General features: G+C 30.2%; 1 protein-coding gene across 7 annotated transcripts in view; it reads left to right on the forward strand.

The window, feature by feature from the left end:
• The window catches only part of LOC141451222 (polyamine-transporting ATPase 13A3-like), a 268,590-nt gene that overhangs the window by 238,395 nt on the left and 4,967 nt on the right, over nucleotides 1–25,228 (forward strand). For 2 of the 7 annotated variants that reach the window (XM_074122434.1, XM_074122438.1), the window contains exons 1-21: nucleotides 9,356–9,521; nucleotides 13,744–14,657; nucleotides 14,891–14,973; nucleotides 16,601–16,768; nucleotides 17,510–17,580; nucleotides 17,661–17,773; nucleotides 18,041–18,197; nucleotides 18,309–18,513; nucleotides 18,721–18,928; nucleotides 19,848–20,152; nucleotides 20,229–20,429; nucleotides 20,506–20,691; nucleotides 21,066–21,194; nucleotides 21,269–21,422; nucleotides 21,644–21,889; nucleotides 22,535–22,689; nucleotides 22,788–22,936; nucleotides 23,244–23,428; nucleotides 23,507–23,972; nucleotides 24,071–24,430; nucleotides 24,835–25,022. In XM_074122434.1, the coding sequence (XP_073978535.1) occupies nucleotides 14,531–14,657; nucleotides 14,891–14,973; nucleotides 16,601–16,768; nucleotides 17,510–17,580; nucleotides 17,661–17,773; nucleotides 18,041–18,197; nucleotides 18,309–18,513; nucleotides 18,721–18,928; nucleotides 19,848–20,152; nucleotides 20,229–20,429; nucleotides 20,506–20,691; nucleotides 21,066–21,194; nucleotides 21,269–21,422; nucleotides 21,644–21,889; nucleotides 22,535–22,689; nucleotides 22,788–22,936; nucleotides 23,244–23,428; nucleotides 23,507–23,972; nucleotides 24,071–24,430; nucleotides 24,835–25,022 (3,856 nt within the window). In that variant the 5' untranslated portion in view covers nucleotides 9,356–9,521; nucleotides 13,744–14,530. Of the gene's footprint in view, nucleotides 1–5,862; nucleotides 6,162–9,355; nucleotides 9,522–12,368; nucleotides 12,695–13,743; nucleotides 14,658–14,890; nucleotides 14,974–16,600; nucleotides 16,769–17,509; nucleotides 17,581–17,660; nucleotides 17,774–17,856; nucleotides 17,934–18,040; nucleotides 18,198–18,308; nucleotides 18,514–18,720; nucleotides 18,929–19,847; nucleotides 20,153–20,228; nucleotides 20,430–20,505; nucleotides 20,692–21,065; nucleotides 21,195–21,268; nucleotides 21,423–21,643; nucleotides 21,890–22,534; nucleotides 22,690–22,787; nucleotides 22,937–23,243; nucleotides 23,429–23,506; nucleotides 23,973–24,070; nucleotides 24,431–24,834; nucleotides 25,023–25,228 lie in introns of those variants that run through there. The other 5 variants (XM_074122436.1, XM_074122437.1, XM_074122435.1 and 2 more) reach the window with 5 other exon arrangements.

Consider the following 25,228-nt stretch of genomic DNA (forward strand, 5'->3'; position numbering starts at 1 on the left):
TAAGGAAAGAAATACTAATGTGCGAAAAAATTTCCGTTATTAATTAGTGATTTGAGTGAGCAATTGATAGTAAGTAACTTGTGCTCGTCCTAAAAAGAAATCTTCAAAGAGCATCAAAGAATAGACCAATGAAAGAAGTAGATGAAAATCGCTGGCGTGGAAACAGGACCCGCAATGTGTTAAGATAAAGTTGAATCAGTAGTAATTTTAATAATACTGTATAAGTTAAAAGAAAATTACACTGAGAAAACAAAAAACCTGTAAAATAGAACTTCAATTATGGTAACCAATTTCCTTATTTTGGAAACCCTAGTATAGTTACTCCGAGAAACCGAGGATTATATTGAAGTGATTCTTTAGAAATCTGCTAAAGTTTAAGTTCACTGAGAACAATTTGCCCAAAATCAACTTTCCTGAAAATAAAATAAAAGATATTGTCTTTTAGTTGGGCAGTGAATAATAAGAAGTTTAAAGGAGCTCTTCTGAAACTTTTAGTCAAGAAAGGCGCATTTCTGTTTGGGATTTCGAACTCCTTCTGTGCCATTGTCGTAAAATTCTAGTAGAACAAATGTAGACTTCGTATTCTAACATTTACTTCACAGTACTTGCTGTAACCCACTCTTATATGAGCAACAAAATTTTGGATGTTTATCTGGACAGCTCGTTGATGGCTTTACATTTTGAAGTAATTAAAAAAATAAGTTGTTTCCTATTTAGATATTTCCTTAATAGATAAAACTTCTCACTTCAAAATCTCTATCATTTGTCTACCTTTCAATGCAAAAATACATCAAAGTTTTTCGTATTAAAGAAAAAAAAAAGTGGAGGTATAGACTGAATTTGTGTTCAACAGAAATTTCAAAAAAATAATAACTGATATAAAAAAAAATTGAGCTATTTAAACTTGTTTTTTTCATTTAAAAGCATCAAAGCTGAAGTCATTGGCGCTCGAATCCTTCTCAGAGTAATGTCGACCGAGTAATTATTGTTAATAAACCATTAATATAGATATTCCTTTATTTTAACAACTTATGAACAATTAAAAATTTTGCAATAATTCCAAACTTAAATGTGTAAGTTGGAGTTTGAGAATTCCAAGTAGGAGAAGAAATTCATTACAAAAGTTTAAACCAAAATTTGTGTTTTTGGGGAATGATGCATTTAAACTATTTCTATTTTAATTATTGTATTTGTTTTTAAACTAACTCATTAAACTGGAGGTAGTGTAAATCTCTAATTTATTAGAGAGAAATAAAAAGCATATATTCACTTAAATTTTTTCTGCTTTGTTATAAACCCATATTTGTAAAAAGAAATTCAAGTCTAGACAACCTAAAAAAACTTTATATTTTTATAATTAAAAAGAAGAGGACTTAGTAACAATTCTTGGAAGAAAACTGCATTTTTTTTTTTTTTCGAAGTGTATGGTATTATAGTATTCGTGATAGAATTACAGATTGTCCAGACGATATTTCTCAATACTAAAAAAAGTCGCAAAAAGTTCTAAAAGCGAAACCAGAGGGACGAATGTTGAAAAGTTAATGTTGCTGCCATCTATGAACAAACAACAAAATTATTTATCTTTGTTAAAATGTAAGCCCTTTTTTTTTGTATTTTTTTTATTTTTAGGCGCTTGAACATATGAGGTCTAAGGCATTTTCGGCCCTTTGCCTGGTACCGAACCGTGTTCTCTCGTAACAGAAGACATTTGGGACTAAAAAAAGTTTTTCACAGGCTAACTTAGTGTATATTAATGCTATATATTTTTACTTTATATTGCAGATTGTTTTGTATTTGACTAGGTTTTTACACGAACATTGAAATCTCTGAAGAAACCCAGCACTAACTTAATATAAATGTTAATATATTAATAGCAATAGTATAAATAGTAATTTGGTAGTAGCAAATAATCTCTACAAAATTTATTAAGATATAAGGGGTAGTTACATGTTGACTTCTTTTTCTTCTAAACTTTCAAAATCTCGTTTGTTGGTTGTAAGTATTGACAACTGTCTTATTTTCAGTCATTGATGGGGCACAAGATCCAGGCCGAAATGTATAGCATATAGAGAAAGTTGACCTGTCAACAAATCAGATTTCAGAATGTCCAAGTATCAGCTAATGTATCTGGCAATAACTAATAAATACACTATAATTTTTCAATTTAACTTGACTTTTTTCTTTTTTTTTAGGGAAGTGTCATCATTTCTTATGGTCTTATAAAATTATTGCATCCCAATAATTATTTCATTATTTAATTTATTTGACCCGAATTTAACAGCGAATGCTTTAATAGGTTGTATAAGGGAAGCTGCTCATAGCAAAAACTGGGCAATAGGTCAAAATGTTAGGAAGATTGTATTTGGTAAGAAATGGTTTGATGGAGAATGTTATAAAATGAGGAAACTCTCTTTTAGTTTGCTGAATTTGTTTCGTAAGACCAGTTCTAAAATAGTTAGAGATAAGTATTTGCAAGTAAATACTAAGTATAAGGCCCTTTGTGAACAAAAAAGAAGTGAGTTTTATAACAATATGGGCGACAAATTTAAATCATGTCGTGATGGTAAGACATTCTGGGAACTCGTAAATAAATGTAAGAATAAAAATTTCATGGGTAGTAGTACAATTAGTCCATTGGAGTGGAAAAATTATTTTAAGGATTTATATAACCCTATTGTAAGTTCTGATCCAGTCCTCTGGGCTGAACCCTATATTGCCGATGTTGTGTTTGATCGTTCTTTTACACTGCAGGAATTGCTGCTTGTAGTGGGTAGTGTAAAGGATAACAAGGCTCCGGGACTTGATAGGGTACCCTACGAATTTTACAAAAATGCATCACTAAATTTTCAAGAATGTCTGGTGGATTTTTATAATTATTTATTTAGCGTGGGAGTTGTACCGGAAAGTTTTTTAAATTCAATAGTGTTCCCTTTGCATAAAAAGGGCAATCCCAGCACTCCAAATAATTATAGAGGGATCACTTTTATGGATTGTATATCCAAACTGTACGCTTCTTTACTATTGAACAGGTTGACTGAATGGGCTGATAAACGAAACGTCTGGAGTGGGTATCATCAGGCAGGCTTTAGGAAATTTCATTCGACCATTGACCATCTATTCTCTCTGACCAGCATTATTCATCTAAAATGGATGAAGCCCAAGACTAAAGTTTATGCTTTTTTTGTTGATTTTCAATCAGCATTTGATTGCATTGACCGTAATGCATTGTTTTATAAACTAAGTAATTTGGGTCTTAGTACAAAGTGTCTAAAAGCTGTCAAAAGCTTGTACAGTGGTACTAAAGCAAGAGTTTGGTGTAATGAAGGTCTAACAGATGAATTTAGGACAGAGTCGGGTGTAAAACAAGGTTGTGCGTTAAGCCCTCTTCTTTTTTCATTATTTCTGCATGATCTACCAGCACGAGTAGAGGGGGGACTGATGATAGGTGGTACAAGAGTAAATATGCTCCTATATGCAGATGACATTGTTTTGTTGAGTGATCAGCCAAGCCTTCTACAAGAAATGATTGATAAATTGTATAATTATTCTGAAATTTGGAATTTAAAAGTCAATTTATCCAAATCCAAAATTATGATTTTTAAAAAAGGGGGTGGTAGAAACAAGGCTAATGAGAGATGGATGTATGGTTGCGAACAAATTGAAGTAATTAAGCAGTATAAGTACCTGGGTGTGAGCCTGACCCCTAACTTGAATTTCAAACCGCATATTAAGGAGAAATTGGTTATAGGAAAACGTAGTTTAGGAAGTATATGGAATAACTTCATTTCAAATAATTCTATTGATCTTACGGTGAAATATAAAATCTTTGATGCAGTTTTGCGATCTATTGCTTGTTACGGTAGTCAAATGTGGGGTTCTGTCGCCTTCGAGGATTTGGAAAAACTTCAGAAATACTTCATCAAAAAAATGTTTTGTCTTCCGATTAATACCCCTAATTATGCCATTTATTTGGAAACCGGTAAATGTTCACTGTTCACCTACACATTGAGTACACACTTCTCATATATTCTTAAGATTTTTGCTGAGCATCCAGATAGTAGATTAACTCACATGTTGGCGAAGGAGGTTGTTAGAAAGCAATGTTTCTGGTTTCAAGATTGGGTTCATTTGTCTGAGTTACATGATGCTGAACTAGAACGAGCGTATAGTCCTAAGTGGAAGCAGCAAATGATAACCATTATTGATAAGATAAAATCAGCTGAGAGGTCTGAATTTGAATTTCTTGCTAGAAATGCCAGTTTTCATGAACTATATAAATGCCTAAATTATGACCTAAATTACATGGAACTGAATATTGATCACTTTTCTAAACAAATAATATTTAAAGTGCGAACGGAAGGCCTAAATTTAAATTATAAACCCTGGATCACTCGCAATTATTTGTGTTCAATGTGCAACCTCAGGTCTATTGAATCTACTTTTCATTTCTTGGCTGAATGCCCCATTATGAGAGAGTTCAGGATCCGATATTTTAATAAGCGCGTGCTTAATAAAGAAGAAGTTCTGTGCTTACTAAATGGTAGTAATTGGCGAGCTCTGATTAATTTTGTAAAATGTGCGATGCGTTATAGGAGGTATTTAGTTAATGAATTTAACTATTAATTTATATATTGTATATAGTTCTCCTACTTTAATTATTATTACCAAATACTACAGTAACACTTAAAACTAGTATTCTTATGTAAATATAGTTTTCTTTTCCTCACTTTTCTTTTCATTAAATATGTATTTATCATTAAGTTAATAATTTTTGTTTCAAATGAGACTCTGACAGACGGTAATGTACCATGTCATTGATGTTTATAAAAAGAATATGTATATTTTGTTTTCCCTATTCAAATAAAACATTATTATTATTATTATTATTATTATTATTATTAGTGTATATTAATGCTATATATTTTTACTTTATATTGCAGATTGTTTTGTATTTGACTAGGTTTTTACACGAACATTGAAATCTCTGAAGAAACCCAGCACTAACTTAATATAAATGTTAATATATTAATAGCAATAGTATAAATAGTAATTTGGTAGTAGCAAATAATCTCTACAAAATTTATTAAGATATAAGGGGTAGTTACATGTTGACTTCTTTTTCTTCTAAACTTTCAAAATCTCGTTTGTTGGTTGTAAGTATTGACAACTGTCTTATTTTCAGTCATTGATGGGGCACAAGATCCAGGCCGAAATGAATAGCATATAGAGAAAGTTGACCTGTCAACAAATCAGATTTCAGAATGTCCAAGTATCAGCTAATGTATCTGGCAATAACTAATAAATACACTATAATTTTTCAATTTAACTTGACTTTTTTCTTTTTTTTTAGGGAAGTGTCATCATTTCTTATGGTCTTATAAAATTATTGCATCCCAATAATTGTAGAGGCATTTAAAATCTTATCTTATTTTTTCCATATTTCTGAGAGGAAAACAAATATTTGTTTATATATATAAAAAAAATGTTTTTTAAATATTCTATTAATATATGAATAAACTTTTATAGCATTTGCTTATAATAGGTATAATGGTGTTTATAACTTCTAAGAATTTTATCAACAGCAAGCTATCGTCCGGTTTCAAACGAAACAAGAGCTTTTAATTTACTACATTTTATCCACTTTTTACGACATTTAATCTCCATCTGTACTTGCAAATATTGTTAGCTTTTATGGTGGAGGTAGTCCAAAAATAAACATTGCTAACCAGTTTTCACCGATTAGCAAAAGAAAGCAGAACTTGTTTCCATTTAGTCAGATAAATACCTCCACCTTTTAGTCAGTGAAGTGCCGTTTTTTTTAGTCAATATATTGCCGCTTCTTTTTAGTCAGTAAAGTGCCGCTTACTTTTAGTTAGTAAATTGGCAGAAAAAAATACTTTTATTTTATTTTATTTTTTGACATAAGTGTTCAAAATTAGGTCATAACTTCTTGGATTAAGTTACTTTTAGCACAAGATGTTTGGTTTTTGTATTCTGTGAGGACGTACTTAACCGATCTTTTTTGAAAGTTCTATTGAACTAAACGTAAACACGGTATTTCAAAGAATATAACACAGGATAGTTCGAATTCGGGCAAACTACTTTCAAGATCCTAATGTACACCGACAGGCTTTCAAGACAGAATAATCCATTTCTAAAGAGTGAGTAAAACTATATACTAGGTGCCTCAAATATGTTTTGTTCTTTAAATTACTTACTAATGTTTGCACAATATTATCTTGTTTTCTATTTAATCATCAAAACTTTATATCTTCGCCAATTTCCAGGCGTTTAAGGCATGAATCAACAAAATAAGTCCTTTTGGTAATGGTGATCAACATTATCAAGCGTTTTAAGCAGACCAGAATATGAAAAACTTTCGTATTTAACCATGGAAGGTTGAACTCAACCAGCTATATGAAAATCGCGTAACCAATTTAAGTTCTTGGATAATGCTTGCTACGTTATTTAGCTCATACAACTTTTCAAGTCAATTTTTCAAATTATCTGAAGGATCCCTGTAGAAATCTTTCTGGAATCTAGCTATTAAAAATGATCCACGAGATGTCTATGAATAAAGTCCCTTGCAACGTGCATAAAATATTGCATCAAAGAACGGAAGCAATGTTTCTGAAAGTATCATATTACAAAATTATTTTTCTAAATATTAATAGGTATAAATAAAAAAAAATAAGGAGAAAAAGTATTCAAACGTAGCTTTTGTCTTAAATATTTCCTTTAAAGACTTGGGCATTAATTGAAATTTTACCCTACGTGAGTCAACCATTGAAAATAGAAAAAATTAATGGACTTCAAAAAATTAGTATTAAAACCACTATTTATTCCTTGATTTTGAGGTCTTATCTCTCTTTCAACTTCCTTTTAAATAATCTTTTAATTTAGCTTGTGCTGACTTTATAATTCTTATCTTTTTTTTTACCTTTTGCGAATTAAGTTCAAAAGATTTTGTGTGCCTGTGATTGCTCACACACCATTAAAAATGTTAAACCGTGCTATTCAAATTAATTTTCTGCTTTTGCTATCGTTTTATAAGTAGTTATGATTCATAATAATATTATGTATGTATATTTTCGATTTCATACTTTTTCGCTTACTTCCTGTTTTTAATCTGTTTTTTTGATATAATGTCAATTATTAAGTTTGAGAAGTAAATGTACGATCAACAAATGGCTAAAGATAACATCATTTCTTTATTGGTTGAAAATATTAAGTTAGTATTAGAATAAATTATGTAAGTTATCACATTTCTATTGCGTTTAATGATTAGCCTGCATTAATACTCCAAAACTATTTATTTGTTGGGTGGTATAAAATAGAAGAATTGTTTAACATAAAAATATTTAGTTGAATTAAAAACAAAAAAAGAGAAGAAGACCGTTAATAGATTTCATTTGATGGCAAGTTCTCAAAGATAAATCCATTCTTTGTAATTAACGCCTCTAGATGACAGCACCTTACTAGAAATCTCCTACTCGACATTTGGAAATCAGCAGAAAATTTTTATTTTTTCGTTTTCTTTTCTCTTCTTAGAACTACTATTATACCCAAAACCACTTTTTAACACTGGTCTAATAGCTACCTTCAACTTGAGAAAGAGATTCGTTGATAATTAAGGAGCAATTGCTGAAAATTCAAGCTTGGTTTGGATATTAAAAGCGATTCGACTCACTTCCACTTAAAAGATTGAACCATAAGGATTTAGGTCTATCTAACTGTCTCTTTTTTATCACCAGACAGTCTGCACAGAGCCTTAACGACCAACTAAAATTTTTACTATTCTTGCTTATTTTGTGTCTCAGTCCGAGCCTGCTCCCCGCACATTATCTATCACCGTAACTACTACATTGGCTTATCTTTCGATGGTTATCAACAGTGGATTTATGTTGGAAAACTCTCTTAGGCATTTATCCTACTACACACTTGTCACATGAACTGTCTATCTTAACCTACCAATCTAATTCACCTTATAATGCGGCACCCTGTATAAGCTGTTTAGGTATTTCCCTCATTAATAGGTCCAAGAGTTCTCCTCGTACTAATCTTTCTAAAATATTTCATTTCTAACGTTATTCTTTTAATTTCCAACCGTCCAAGGCCGCAGTTTCCATTTACATTGCTGGTCACTGAAGCAAAGATTAATGTTTAAAAAAGTATTGTTCAACTTTCTTACATTTATGATCGCATTTTCGATTTAGATTGAGTCGTGGATGGATATGGCATTTGAACTTCCAGCAACGGTTTTTAGAAATTTTGTTAACCCGCTGACAATTTTAATATTATTTTGACTGAGTGTCCGATAATAAAATAGAATTTGTATGTCGGATCTCAATGCCGTAGGCAAATATCAAATTTGATAGTTTTGTTTTTGCTTATACATGAGTAATACAGGACATATCTCTTTCACAAACACACCCATGAAACATTTTTGTGAGTGGTGTAAAGTACAGGAGCAATTTTTTCCCTTTGTTCACATTCAAATATGAACAATTTTTTTATCATTATATCTCAACAGTTGAGGCAGGCTGTTATTAAATTTTTCTCTTCCTAAGATGATCCACTGATTCTTATCTACATAGGGTTGCCCATAAAGAGTCAGCATTATCCAAAAACTTCAGTTTACTGAGGAGAATCGAGGTAACAGATAAGGGATATTAAAAAAAGCTGTAGATTTAATTTAGAAACAAATCTGTGTTAATTAGAAACCTATTGTACATTTATAAACAAACCATTTTATGAATTACATTGTAACTTTTTCTGCTGTAAAAGAAAAAAATATCTCTGAATATGTACCCATTCAAACCTTGTGTTGCTAATAATCTAGTGCCACGCCCATTCATAATATTTTAGTCTTGAATATAGATTTTCTTAGAGGTTTTGAATGATATTAAAAACTACTACTTTAAGATGAAAATTTGGTTCCATTATTTTTTCTAAAAAGGAATAACTCGCTTGTTAAATGAGCATTTCTTTAACCTAAATATATTGGGTGCCCCTCACACTTCTCTAATTACAAAATATTCAATTACTTTCAGAATTTTTTAATAACCATTGGTGTTAGCCGTATTCTGTTGAAATGGAAATAGTTTCAGCATGTTTAGTTATTATTTCTTTCTTCAGTTGACTTCAGAGATGCGTTCACTTTCTCATTGATTGTAGTTTGAGTTTATTGGTTTTATGTGTCAAGAATAGTTTAAACAGAAATTAAATAATTTCTTATCTGGTTGTTTATGGTATTATTTTTTCTTTGGATAATAATTCAAACAAACAATATTTCGTTCCATAAGACTCAGGAGTTAGCTGTCTAGCACACCTGAGTGTGCAATCCAGCCCCAGTAGTTCACCCATTGGTCAGTATCGTAATATAGACTAACAGTAGAGGTGATAAATTTGAGTAAGGGGTTACCAGCAGTTGCAAAGCAGTTTTTTTTTTTTTTAAATTGCCGTTAATTTTGAGATTCAGTATTACAATAAATACAAACTTGGATTTCAATTCCGCAGATGTAAGTAAAATATTTCATATTTCTAAATAAATTCAAATAATAAGATAAATTTTATTTATAACCAAGAAGGTCATTTAAAAATGTGGTTTTTAATACAATTGAAAGTAATATAAGTTTGTTGAACACAAACACTTATTCAAAAGAAATTGAGAATATACTTTTCAATAACATTTTTGTTTACTAAAAAATATGCCTAAAATAAAATAAAAGGTAAGTGTTTGATTTTGCAATGATAAAGTTTTTGTTTTAGTCTAACAAGTACATAAGCAATGCCTGGAATTTTGAGTAGAACGTGCCTCACTATCTATATTTAAAATTGAATAATAATTTTCCACGAAGCAGTCTTACTTTTTTAAATCTCAGATTAATACGGTCTTTACATTAGTAATACTAGGTATAAAAAGTTTGTCTAACAGAATATACATTTTTATTCATTTAATTTAAAGCATGTGGTAATTTTGAGGCACATTTGTGAGGTAACGTGCCAGCTCAAATAATGTCATTGCCATAGTTGATTCACATTGTCATACATTTATTTGTACGGTCTAAATAGAGAAGCTACAGTTTTAGCTTAAGAAAAGTATTGAAATTCATTTTATTCCAGTTAAAACTGTTCGTTAGAAAATAAGCCGAACGGAAATTATTATTTGATATTATCTATTAGAATTTAATTGTATTTATTTTCTAAGATATAAGGTTTAAATGTAAAATCAAGAGTAAAAGTATTCCGAAATTATGCATCTATTGTATATTTTTTCCTTATTTTAATTTTTCCTCACAATTCTTGTGGCTTGAGCTACCTTATTTTCTTTTCATATGTTGTATTTTGTCCTTCGAATATCATAAAATTAATGTATTAATAAACATTGTTAAAAAATAATTTAAAATTTCACCCTTGATATCTTTCATCAGTGGTTTTTGCGTAACATTTGTATGATTATCTGCTGGGTAAATAATTTTATTTCTCACTCTGTTGTAAATAAATTCTTATAAGCATTAGGCAACAAAGTGATACTTATTGATTAAAACTGATTACATTTTACTTCACTCTAGATATTTCAATAATTTCTGCTTGAAATTTTTAATAACATTTATTATGTTGATTTAACTATATTGGGAATGCCATTCTGTACTGGCTTTCTTTCTAATGTGTTCTCTCATTCCTTCCTTACCCAATCTTTCTATGAAATTCTCGCCCCTCTCTAATTCTTGACTTTTATTAATTGCATTAAAGTAATAATAACATATAGATCGCAATACTACGTCAAATTAAGAAATCTGTTCCAATTTGATGTTACATTTTGATTGAGAATAGGATTCTTCTCTGTTGTTGCCCTGATAAAATGTTCAAAAGTCATGTTAGACTTTTTTGCGATTAAAAGTGTAGTTCAGGATCACGGAAAGGATGCAATTTTTTTATGCTTTATTCTGCTGAAAACTCTTAACCTCGTTGGTTGACGAATAGGTTCATTTAAATTTGTTTCCAAGTAATCCCAACAGTATGACATGTTTTAGAAATTCATTTAAAAAAAATTGAAAAAGTTTTCAATGCCTAATGTATAACAGTGTTCTAAAGGGGATAACTTCAAACTATTAATAGTTAGTCTCACTTCTCTCTGTAATTGTTGAAAAATGAAAAAACAAAATAACTTAAAATAAGTCAAAATAGTAGAGAATAGTATGGTGACAAATTTAGAATCCAAAAGAGATTTAAAGAGCCGTGCTTTGCTTTACCATGTTATTTTTACAGAAACCTACCTGCCACAATTAATTTTTCGAAGGTTTAGCATCGGTACTTGCTCTTATAGCGTTTAACTTTCTTAGTTTTTAAAATTGTGGGCTTTTTATTAATGTTTTTTAAATATTTATAAAACAAGGAAAGCCATAAATTGTAAGAATTTCATATTTTTTTTATTTTTGGTATATGATGTAAAGGTTGTTATCTAATATTGACACTCACCTTTTATCAATTATACTTTCGTTTATCCTTCATTCCTGTTTTTCGTCAAATTTTTTCCATCCAGATGTCTTGCTTTTTCAGTATGAAGTATTCAGTTTAGAGTAAGTAGATATCTCCCTCTAAAATTTACATTACTAAACTTTTCTATTTCTGTTCAAAGAATATCTCTTACAAAATAAACATGCTGTAAATTTAGTTATTTGACCGTTTCTGATTAAATACAGTAGAATCTTCATTTTATTTGATATACCAAAAGAGTTCTTGAGTACCGGTAGCTTGTTGCTGTAGTTTTGTTCTATAAGGCAATGTGAGATTGAAAAAGTTATCGATTGGTTTGTAATTAAATCTCTCGACTGTACTATCCTTCAGTGATTTGAATTCGAGTTGGAACGCCATAGTCTTTATCATCAAAACCTCAGAATGCTTTGTGATAGACATACTTACTTCCTATGTTCCAAAGCTTTGTGTCAAATTTAAATATGCACTATTTAAAATTAACATGATTTTTGAAATGACTGTGACATTAATTCAGAAAAAAAAACACATATTACTTCTCCATTTGGGCTTGTTTTCTTAATAATTATATGATTAATCCTATTTAGGGAACATATAGGATTTTTTGGGAAAGATTCATTGGGTACTTGGTCTTCTGCTTGTGATTTTTTCATTAATTTTCAGGTCTATTTTATTTAGTACATTTTTTTGTTCTACAGCTTATCCATGTTCTACACATTCTTCAAGGGTTTGAAATTATTTATTTAATTTTTTTTTTTGCCGTATCTTATTGTTTCAAAAATGTTAATTTATTAATTGATATTAAATAAATTTTTTAAAAATATAGTCCTCATTTCAGTTAAGAGAGTTGGATGCTTTATTCGTGTTGAAGCGTAGAAAAAAATGATGCATTGCAGAACATATTTACTCGTCTTGAGGTATGATTTTATTTGCAGTGGTCATAAACAACCATCCTGATATTCTGATAATCCCCTCCTTTGTGAAGAACTGGTTTCTGGAGATCGCGGTTTTAACATTATGCATGCACAGATGCAGATAGTGTTTTAAATAGTGCATTTGTGTGTTCATTCTAGTAGGGTTTCGTTAAAAGAAAAGTAGTCAAATTTGTGTTTAGTTATTTAGTTAGTTCAATATTTGTAAACTTGGCTGGCCATATCTAAAATAATGGTTCACTCAGAGGATTATGGATAATAGTGAGGTATCTGTATCTTTTTTTTTTTTTTTCTCGTTATATATTTTGAACTTTGATTTTTGTTGTTATTGTTTATAGGTCTTGAAAATTGGTGTACATTTGGGCAGGGATGTAGATCACTTTCATTGGGTTTGAATTGAGTTGTATCATAGTTTGTTAGATGGTGTGGCACTCTTGATCAATCCACTTCAAAGTAATCCATCCTGGCTGAAACGTTTATATTCAAAGTCTTTTCACTAGATCTTTGTTTATTTAATTTTTTTTAACAAACAATTTCTAACATCTTGGTTCTTTTGATCTTACCTCAGCTGCATACCGACCTGGTTTCATTCTCTTTTTTGCATCTGTTTTTTTATTTGAGGGTTCAACCAAAAGATTAGTTCTCTGAGAAGGGGCAACTTTCTATATTCACTGGCACCGTAATTTCTATCAGTAACAACGAGAATCTGAGAGATTTCAAATAACACAATAGATGGAAAAATTTTACGTGTGTACGAGTATTTGTTGATTTCAGCCTGGCTGTTGATACCAATCTGTGATAGGTTAGAAAAGAGCTGAACCATTGTAAAAAGTTAAACTCTTGTGATGCCACTGTACTCTAAACAATACAAATTCTTGAAAGATTTGTCCATGTTTAAAAGTGACATGCTTAGATTGAGAAGATTTATGTGTGTTGTTAAGGCTTGTGAAGAATATTTCGTAAATGATATTCCTTTAATAATTTTCAAATAGTTGGTGCTAATTTTGACAACACTTATGTTATTTTAGGTTGAAAAGTTTTCCAACAATAATCGCAAACTTAATTCCAATCATTCAAACCTAAAAGTTTAACATTGTAGTTAACATAGTTAAAATATTAAGTATCTCATTATTTATTTACAGTAAAAAAGAAAATACATAACCTTACATACATAAACATTTCAAAAGAATTAGTTCCTTTGTTCTATTACATAATCAATAAATACGAAAAATGAAAAGCTATTTGATAAAATAAAATCACCTTTAATAATCAATATATCATTATACATATTTTATATTCTTTTTTTTACTTACAGATTTCTTCAAAACTGTGAATTTCCTTCAACCGTTCGAGCATGAATTTATTACTCTTACATGAAACTGATTTAATTTTTGTTAAAAAACATTTAGTGTGTATTAAACTAATTTCCAAACTGTAACATTGTGACGGTGAAGTGTTGTGAACATTTTTTTTTTTTTAATAATTAGTGTTTATTTTATTTTTAGTTCTTTTTTAATTTTTGTTTCATTGTTATCATTTCGATAAATTCAACAAAATTAAAGGAACACTATTATTTGGTGAATGCCAATATTTATTTATTTTATAATAATTTTTAAAATAAAGTGAAATCAAAAATCTGTCATCATGAGTAATTTGGCATCACCATACAGTAATCCAAGACAGTTTTTGAACTGTGAAGATGATTTAAAGAGACCAAAAGTAGGATGGAAAAAACCTGATCCTGGAGACTGACATATGCTTTCATCAACAAAGCCGGATAGATGAGAGAAAATTAGCTATAGATAACAACCAGAGGAATAAAGACTATTTTATATGTTTGCATACAAATATATTTATAAATATATAAATAAACAACTTTATCTTGGTTGTTCTATATAATGGATTATAATTATCCCGGTGTAATACTGTGATTGCTTGTATTAGGGGATGGCTTACGAAGGCCACTCCTAATGTAATACGGACAATTTATACAAGTTAGATTTGTTTTTGGTTAAAAAGAGAAAAGAAAAAAAAAACTTTGTGTGAAAAAGTATTAAAAAAATAAAATAAAAAAGTAGAGAGAAGGTACTATTTAGATCATCATGCCATCTTCGCCAAAGGGTATGAAAATGGGATTTCAAAGGAACACATTCAGCAAGGTGTCTTTTGCTCAATCCGTTAATCACAATTTTAGAGCCGATATTATTAATGATAGTGAACCTTTGCAAGGTATGAAATGTCAATTATTTATTAATTTTTAATTATTTTTTCCTTACTTTATTGTTTCATCAAAACAAAATAAAATTTATTATTCAATGAATTGCTAGCTAATTTACACATCCTTATTTGCTATTAATAGGAGTGTGGTTTGCATTCAGTAACCTGTTTGGTCATTCTGTGTCACTTGCAATTTTATCATAGATTTAGATTTTTATTTTATGATTTCAATTATTTCTTTATAGACTGCAAGACAACCCAACAAAATGGTAACGTCCAAAATGATATTGGCGCTGACTATATCAATTACGGAATGGACGACCAGATGGTAAGTTCATTTTTTCATTTATAAATAATAAAAATGAAAAATAAAGATCATTTTATTGACAAGAATAATAAGTGAGCAGAAATAATCTGTAAGAAAAACACAAAAACGTAATAAAATAATTTTTTAACACAATGCAGATAATATATTAATAATATTAAAACCAAGGCAGTTTGATTAAACATAAAATAATATTTTAAAATGAAGAAATATTGATGTTAGTAGTTTTACGGCAGAGAAGAATTTAAAAGCCACATCAATTTAATGTTTATGTTGTAAAGTAAAAAATTGGATTTTCATAAATCTGATTTATCATTTTTTTATGTCAATTTCCTTACTTAAGAAAGTGTCTTAACGGGCAATATTATGTAAACATATTTTTTTCCCTTCTGAAAATTTGTTTGTTATTTGCTAATTGATTCTCAAGACATTTATTGATTTTGAAATTGTTTTGACATGTTAGGTTAAAAATTAGTTTTTATTTAAGGTGTAACCAAATCAAATAACTCAGCCATACTCATTTTGTTATACTATAAACAACGCTGATTATACATTTTAATGTTTCATTGGTTTAAACAAAGTTATGGTAAAAGGATTCGTATATTACCTTGAAGAAAGTATTAAATCTGTCAAAAGTTAATAACTGATTGATTCATGGGTAATGTACGGCTAGTCAGTTTCCTTCAGCAGTTTTTATTTTTTGCTTCTCGAGGTAGTTCACAAGTTGATTGGTGGTTCATCTTGAATATAGTGATTTATTTTGTGCGTGTAGATGCATTTTAATTTGACTTTGATCCCTCATTTAGACTAAATTTAAAATTAGTGTTTAAAATTACTGAATTTATTCACTTAGATTTCTTTAAGATGGTCATTTTTGAGTGAAATGAGATCAGTGAAATGGAACATACTTCTTCAAATATTTTCTCAAATGATTGTTTGCCGTTTTAATATAATTTCAAATCACTTATTAACTTCTCTCACTCTCAGCAATTATAAATGAAACTTCTTTTATAGAAAAACATAACAAGACAAGGAATTTGAGAGTAGTAGATACACTTATTGATATCTAAATTCAAAATATCTCTCTAAAAGATTATATTCCCTCTCAAGAATTATAATTTTGAACAAATAAGGTCGCTTAAAATAATTTTAAGATCTCAAACCAACTCTTTGATAGGCACCATGGTAGACGACCAGTTAGAGGCAAGACGTTCAAAGCTAATATGTATTGTGATTCTGGGTTCTATTCTCGGTATAGGCCTTGGATTTTATTTTAATGTCTAATATGAGTACTATATAGTAAAGTATATTGCTAGCCACCTCCGTCCACGACATCTCATTGGTAGTTGGACGCAAAGCCCGTCTGATAAAATGGGCATTACTTTACCAACTTCTTGAAAAGTATAAAAGACAAATAATAGAAAGAAAAATTTGTACTGAAATAACTTCTTGGTTTGAGAAATAAGTTTTGAATTTGAGTTTTTTTACATGAAACTAGTGTAACAAAGAATATTATAAAAATAAGTAAATTGTACTGTTTTCCAAAGGTTTTCAGAAATATTTGTAATCATTAAGAGATTATAACATTTTTGATAATTTTTTTTCTAATTTATATTTTTTTCCTTCCCAGGAAATTAAGGGATTTGTTAAAGATAAACTGCGTAATTGTCTAACATGGGTTTTTATTGTATTAACGGTTGGCACCCTAAGGCTTGTGTTCCATTGGTGGCCCCATTGGATGCTCTACGCTACACACCGTCCTTCATCTTTAGATATCGCAGAAAAAGTTCTAGTCATTGTAAGAATTTTATTTAATATTTTGTAAAATAATATTTATTATTTATTGCGCTTTAATTAATATTGTTTTTTTTTTTCAATGAGTTGTTTTACTTTTAGTAATTATTATTTATTTTATTATTTTTATGACTTCCGAAAAGGAAGCTAATTAATTACTCTCTATTAATGACCAAATTATCTTTTTACACTTCAATGGTTGTAATACTTTACAATAGTATTACACTTTAATAAAAGGATTTTGTTAAAAGAAGCGTGACATCTCAGTCCCCTTTGAATCCCTAAAAAACTCAAATAAAGGTCATAAACTAAAATAGAGGTCATTAGCGCCTGGAGTCTTGATCAGTCAGCTGTAAGAAGCTCTTAGGAAAACAAAATCCGAATTCTAATCCGAGATTTTCAGAGGAAGATGTGCAAATAAAACTCACAGATATTTTTTTTCACTTATTAACCAAAAACGAAGCGATTCTTTGATTAATTTTTTGTTACTCTACTACAGCCATTAAATGCGCACTTATGTTAATAGACTGCTCTTTTTCTTTGCTTAAGAAACATCATTTTATAGTTGCTCTAGCTCTGGGGCAGTCGAAAGAGAGTGTTTCAAACATTAGCAATTTACTTTCCAAATTTTTTCTACCAAGACAAGATTTATATTGATTCAACAAACATGTAACCAAGTGAAATGCAGCTTACTTTTGTATTTTTAAATGGTTCATTGAAAAGTATATTTATATTTAAATTTCAGGAACGATACCAACAAAAACATAAATGCTATCATGTGAAGAACGTAAAATTGATCACTTCTCATTCAACTAGGTACATATTTTAAATCGATAAAATAATTATTTAGGTATTTTTAAAATTGGTTTCAATTTTTTGTTTTTATATTTATTTAGGGAATCTATTAAAGAAGATGAACAAAATACTTGGGATCAACATTTATTGATGGAATTGGAGAAATTAGAAAAAACAAAACTTTCTGTTCATACATCTGGGGGTTATTTTAAAGGTAAAATGTTACTTTTTTTGTATTTATTTCATAATATTTATGTTACTTTTTTATTATATCATATTTTATTTTTTCCACCGTAGATCTCCTAATTTTTAAATTGCTTAAGGATAATCAGGATGGAAAATTTTACAGAAATTTTATTCATTGATGAAAAAAAGTAATCTCTATTTTTTCCAGAGTTTAAAATTAATTATAAATATAAAACTATATTATTTGAATATTTATCTTTTTAATGAAAATGCTTAAGATATACGTTATTTCTAGAAATGGACACAGTGAGATTGTTTAAATGTAAGAAGATGACCTACGTTTGGGATCCTGATGAAAGTGCTTTTTTTAAGCTAAGAGGTTTGGATTTAGATATTTCTGCCTCAGCTCTACATTTACATAAAGGATTGAATGTTAGCGAACAATTCTTCAGGTTAGCAATTAATTTGTTGTTAACTTTTAAAATTTAAATTATTTGGGACATTTTGATGCATGAATTTGTATTATTTAAAAATGTTAGTAAATTATCTTTCCCATTTTTTAGGAGAGCTGTTTATGGTGCGAATGAAATTATTGTCCCTATGAGAAGTATTACCGCCTTATTATTCTTAGAGATTTTAAATCCATTTTATATTTTTCAAATATTTTCATTTACACTTTGGATGGTTGATGATTATGTCTACTACGCATTAGCCATTCTCTTAATGTCTTGCTGCAGTATCACAGTCGCTGTTGCCCAAACTAGAAGGGTGAGTATATCTACTATTATATTATTTGTCCACATTGTTTTTTTTTCTCTTTTATATTTAGAATATCGTTTAAAACTTGATGAAAGTAAACTTTGAATCATCTAATTGCATTACGATATCTTTTGACCATCCTGCCGTTTACAAAAACACATTAAAAGTACATCCTGCCCGTTAGATTAAAGTATATCTATTATTGTTTTTTTTTAGAATCAAATTAATCTTTCAAGTAGAATACATTCAAGAGACGTTGCTAGCATTGTCAGAGGTAATTCCGGAGAAAATGAAGTAATTATAATTCCTACTGAACAATTAGTTCCTGGTGATGTTCTTGTGCTGCCGTCTCATGGCTGTATTATGCACTGCGATGCAGTTTTATTGACTGGAAACTGTATTGTAAATGAGAGTATGTTGACAGGTAAATTATTTGCTTAAAACTAATTTTAAATTTTTTTTCTGGTTTTAATTGTTAAACAGAACTGTGATAACTTATTAACTAATTTTCCAAACCGTTTCTTTGTAACCTAGTGTTATATTCGTATACAAGTGTTTGTTATCTTCATGAGTATCTTTTAAAGTTGGGGACCTCGAATTCATTCGACTTGTCGTTTCGTGTCTCTTCATTACGGGAGTGGTTTTCGGATTTTAATTTGCGAATACACATTGGATCCTAACTTTAAATCACCCAATCAATTATTCACAATAATTCAAGATGACTTTAATATTTTCTTTCATACTATCCTGTTAAGTAACTAATGAATAACCAAGCCTCTGTCAAAAATAGCTTGTGCCCAAGAAAAATGTCGTTGGTAACCCAAGTTCCATGTGACTATCTTAAGAGAAAAAGTAGGTTTACAATTTCGTTGGGTTCTCTCTCCTATCTTAAGATATTAGATAGGATAGGTTAAGGAGCAGAGAAGAAGAAAAGAGTGACTCACTTCTGGAAATGCACCCTGGTTTCCTCATTCCTTAAATTATGTTTTACTTTAGTTTGGTTCCATCAGAACTTCTTACTGATCTGTGATTATATGGTGCATGCTCAATGGCTGTTCTAACAAAACCGAACCATGAACCAAAAGTCCATTCAGATTTCCGACCGCCATTCAATTACCTAGAGTTTCGGAAAATTTCTTGAAACATTTTTTGGGCATGCGCAAAGAAATTAAAACGTTTTAACTGAACTCAAATCATACAAGGATCGCACATGCGCGCGAAATAATCACAAACCAATTGGTAACTAATCGCAAATGGCTTGATCAAAGAAACGTTTTGTAAATCATTTAATTTGTATTCAAGATCATCTGTGCCTAATTGTTTTAAGCAATCAAATTTTCCAGGTGAAAGTGTACCAGTAACAAAAACACCGATGCCTAATTCTGCAAATGTATTATACAACGAAAAAGAGCATGCAAGGCATACATTGTTTTGTGGTACTCAAGTGATACAGACACGTTACTATGGTAATGAACGAGTCTACGCGGTAGTTATTAGAACTAGTTTCTCTACAGCCAAAGGCAGTCTAGTTAGATCAATCTTGTATCCACCACCAGTAGATTTTAAATTTGAACATGATTCCTACAAATTCGTTCAACTCTTAGCAGTAGTTGCAGCTGTGGGAGTTCTGTACACTGTTGTTAGTAAGGTAATTTTTATAAATTCTTTCTATGATGGTAAATAAGAGATTACTCATAATATAGATCCAAGTATTTTTCTTGTAGGTGCTCAGAGGGAATAACTGGTCTGACATAACACTTGAAGCTTTAGATCTGATTACAATTGTTGTGCCTCCTGCTTTACCGGCAGCCATGACCGTGGGTCGGATGTATGCACAAGCTAGACTTGAAAAGTCAAACATATTTTGCATTAGCCCGAGAACAATCAATGTGTCTGGCTCAATCAATTGTGTTTGTTTTGATAAGGTAAAGTTCGTTTTTGTACTTACAGTAAAAGAATTGATTAATTGATGATCAAAATTATTGTTTTCTAAAATTTCAGACTGGTACATTAACCGAAGACGGATTAGACATGTGGGGTGTTGTTCCTGTAAATAATTCAAAGTATCAGTTGCCGGTTAGAAATATTAAAGATTTGCCAATAGATCATCTACTGAAAGGAATGGTTACGTGTCATGCTTTAACAGTGATTGATGGCAGTCTAGCTGGAGATCCGTTGGATATTAAGGTCTGTAAGTTCAACTAGAGTTTGTTTTTTTAATAATTGTAATAGTAGTTTTTACTTATGTAGGTTAGAAAATCAATGCGGTGCGTCAAAGTTTTGATTTACAGTTTTCCCCAGAAATATCCGATTAAGGTAAAAAAAAATGCATTTTTAGAAATTGGTACGAGTGTGCGTAAACACTAGCTCAAAAACGAAAAATCAGTAGAATTTCTCGAATGTGAAGCAGTATTTTGATTTAAGTATTTGCCCTTTTTTTCCAATAAAACAATATTTTTTTGCTTTAAATAATCCTAACATACAATCTGCAAAGGAAAAACTTTCAGTAAAAACATTTTCAGAAATTTATTTAAATTGTAATGTGCCTCTCTACTCTTCAGATGTTTGAAAGCACTGGTTGGTTATTGGAAGAACCTGAAGTAAGTGATGCGGCTAAATTCGATCTGATATCACCAACAGTTGTGAAACCTCCAAGTTCTGATGGTAGAATCACTGAAGATCCTGAAGAGGTAAATGTTAATTTTATTCGTTTTTATATTTTTGAAAATTAGTAGGAAAAAAAACGAAAATTAAATTGTTTTAGGTTTCTTTAGAAGTTGGCATTATTAGACAATTTCCTTTTTCATCAAGTATTCAACGAATGAGTGTTATTACAAGACGTCTTGGTGCTAGACAATTCACTTTGTATTGCAAAGGCTCACCTGAAATGATTAACTCCCTCTGCGATCCAAAAACAGGTAAGAATTGTTGCATTTATTTTTGTCGTAAACACTGCTCCTGAAGGAAATTTTAATATTTCTTATTTCCTATTTATTACTTACGTAAATTACGTCTGGTTCTATTAATATATAGTTAGAAAAAATAGACATTTCAAGTTATTGGTGTTACTTTTTTGTGAGATCTGTAAAAAAAAAATTTGGGATTAATTTAAGATTGTTGATATTTATTTTTATTTTAGTGCCTGAAAATTTTGAAAATGAGCTTGAAAGTTATACTAGAGAAGGTTATAGAGTACTTGGAATAGCATACAAAGACCTACCAGCCAAATTAAGTTACGCAAAAATGCAGCGATTATCTAGGGAGGAAGCTGAAAGTTCATTAACATTTTTGGGACTAGTGATAATGGAAAATAGACTGAAACCTCAAACAACTGGTGTGATTCATATGCTACGAGATGCGAATGTACGAACTATCATGGTAACAGGTGCGTTTTAATCTACCTGTTTAAAATTTAATTTATTACAGTAAAATTCATTGAATTCTGATGTATCACCTGAAACTTCTCAGGAGTGTTCTTACAGCGCCTGATAGTTTCGAGCTATCATCATCTGTGCTTCCATTTCTTCAAAAGGTTGCCTGAAACCTCTTGAGTAAGAGGATTATTAGTCAGAGTTTAGGAATGATAACCTCGTTGTTGTATGTCGACATTGCTTCATCATTTCATATCTTTTTTTTTTTTTTTTTTTTTTTGACCGTTGACTCATCATCAATAAAGATCATGCGTTAGAAAAAGAGAAATTTTTGTACCCTGAAAAAACAAATAATAATCTCTGGATTTCATATTGGATTTCGAGAAATCAACGGGTAATTATTAAATATCTATCCGCGATATTCCGAAATCTCTATACATTAATCTGCTCAGCGAATTACAGATACATTAAATAAACGTCTTGAAACTTTTATATTTCATTTTGGACATGTGCTTTCGTATCCACTTGAAGCTCTTCCATTTGTTTCCATTATCGAAATTTAGAATTCATTAAACTCAAACCACTGTGATGAATGTTTATTCATTTTCATTCAATACATAGTCCAATAAATCGTAGCCTCACATGTTAACGTATTGCAGGAGATAATATGCTCACAGCTTTGAGCGTTGCTAGAGATTGTGGAATTGTTCCTCCTGGACAACGAGTAATAATGGTACAGACGTCTAATGATCAAAGTAAAAAACCTAATGTTTATTTTACCCAGTCAAGAGGAGCATCCAGTCCAGATACAGCGGTAATATTTCACAATCTATTATTAATTTCTTTAAAAAATGAAGGAAGGGGATTTTTAAACTGGAATATATTGAAAAAGTTTTATTTATTTTATTTTAGCAAATGGTTAATGAAATTAGTGAAATGACGTATACGGAAAGTATAACCAGTTTTCAAACGATAGACTCCGTTGTGGTACCAAGTCGTACAGCAAATGGCATTGCCAGAAGCAGTATTATCACAGAATTGCCATTTGATGATAATATTGTGTAAGTTATACTTTTCATAATAGAAATATTTTGAACATTTACGATTATTTTCTGAACTTCTTGGCCTCACCATAGCAGCAAATGGTTTTGTGTAATATAAGTCAAATTCTCTGCCAGCCTGATCTCAGATGATACATGAAAATCCAAAATGGATGAGTCAAATAAGATGATATCATCCAAATGGCGAAGAAATATTAATTTTGCAGGCTTTAACATAAAAAGCAATGTTAAATAACCGAAGTATGTGGATCTTTGAAAAATGATGTCAACATCTTCGATTCATTTATATTTTTGTTTGTCATTATAGGGAAGACGGTATTTTAAGTACAGATTATTGTTTTGCTTTGACTGGACCAACTTGGACCACACTTAGAACATTTTATCCAGATTTGGTGGTGAAAATTGCAACGAGAGGTGCTATATTTTCCAGAATGTCTCCAGATCATAAGCAACAGCTTGTACAAGAATTGCAAGCGCTAGAATATTTTGTTGGTTAGTTAAAATTTTTGTTAAAAGTTTATTATAAAAATAATTAAAAGTGCTTCTTTGTTAACAGTACATTTGTTTCAGCTATGGTTGGCGATGGAGCTAACGATTGTGGTGCATTAAAGGCAGCTCATGCAGGAATATCATTGTCAGAAGCGGAGTCCTCTGTCGCATCACCTTTTACCTCTAAAGAATCCAATATTAGTTGTATAGTTGAGGTGATTCGCGAAGGAAGAGCGGCTTTAGTTACTTCTTTTGCCATATTTAAATATATGGCAGCTTATAGTTTAATGCAGTTCGCTTCTGTCATTATTTTATACTCTATTGATTCTAATTTGACTGACATAGAGTATCTTTATATTGATCTCTTCGTTATAACTACTTTTGCCTTTGTTCTTGGCCGAGTAGAGGCTTTTAAAGGAGCATTATATCCGAAAGCTCCGCAATCTTCGTTAATTTCACTTGCACCGATAAGTTCATTATTGATACAGATGGTAATTGCAATTGGAGCTCAACTTATCAGCTTTTATCTCGTTCAGACATGTTCATGGTAAGAAATAGATTTTACTACGTTAAGTTAAGATTGTTCATTGTATTTTATAATTTTTTGTGTATTTAAAAAAAATGTAATAGAATTTTTTGTTTAAGGTATCACGAAACTGGTAATTTTACTGCGAGTGATATACCTGAAGGAGGTTACGAAAATTATTCAGTATTCACCGTGTCTAGTCTTCAGTACATAATATTAGCACTAGTATTCAGTAAAGGTGCTCCTTATAGGCAATCGTTGTTTACTAGTCCAGGTTTAATGGTTGCTACAATAATTATTACACTGTTCACATTGTATCTTGTGTTATATCCAAGCCAGTGGTTAATAAAAACATTTGAACTTGTGTTACCTCCTACTATGAACTTTAGGCTGTTACTAATCACATTTGGTATAGTTAACTTAGTATTAGCCGCTATTTGTGAATATTTGTGCGACTATATCCAAGAATACCATTCCAAGTAAGTTAATATAAACTTCATTATTTATTTATTTTGAATGTGTGTGATTAATAAGACTTTCTTTATATTTCTATCTTGAGAGGAATGGGTAAAATTGTTAAATCATTTAGCTTATGATTATTTAGATTATTCTTGACGGTTGTTAACTAATTTTTTCAGTTTAAATGTAACTACTTTTTTAAAAAAAATTCATATAACACATTTATATTCAAATTCAATTGATTTGTTTAACATTGAAATGTCCCAAGATTTGTACTGGATTTTAAGTTTGTTTTTAGACACCTACATGATTTCGCTGATGGCCAAACCGTATGATGACTCAAGTTCACTTATACATATCGGTCCCTTCATTTACATAAAAATATGTTTATATTTTCAGATATAATATAACATAATATTTTCAGAGTTGGTAAGAAAACACTACTTGGTTATGAGTTACAAGATAAATGGATGAATGAAAAATATAATTGGCCTCCATTAAGCAGTGAGCAACCCCCTCCTTTACAAAATTCTCCTATACTCGTTCGTCCCGTACCTCCAACTGTGACGGTCATCAATTCTCCACCGAACAAAAAACGTTTGAGTATTGTTGGTAAGCAGATTTGTGATAAACTTTGTAAGTAATATTAAAAGTTAACTATACTGAATATTATTTGAAATCCATTAAGGCACTAAATACAAATTCGCCAATAGCTTTATTCAAAATCCATCTCTTTGCTGACCAAAATCTTGCCCATTATTCTGAAGTTAAGCTTGCATCAAAAAATGTATTTTTTGTACCTTTCTTTCTTTAAATTG

The sequence above is a fragment of the Rhodnius prolixus genome, unplaced genomic scaffold (assembly GCF_049639745.1).
Source record: "Rhodnius prolixus isolate KJV_2025 unplaced genomic scaffold, Rpr scaffold_8, whole genome shotgun sequence".
NCBI lineage: Eukaryota > Metazoa > Arthropoda > Insecta > Hemiptera > Reduviidae > Rhodnius > Rhodnius prolixus.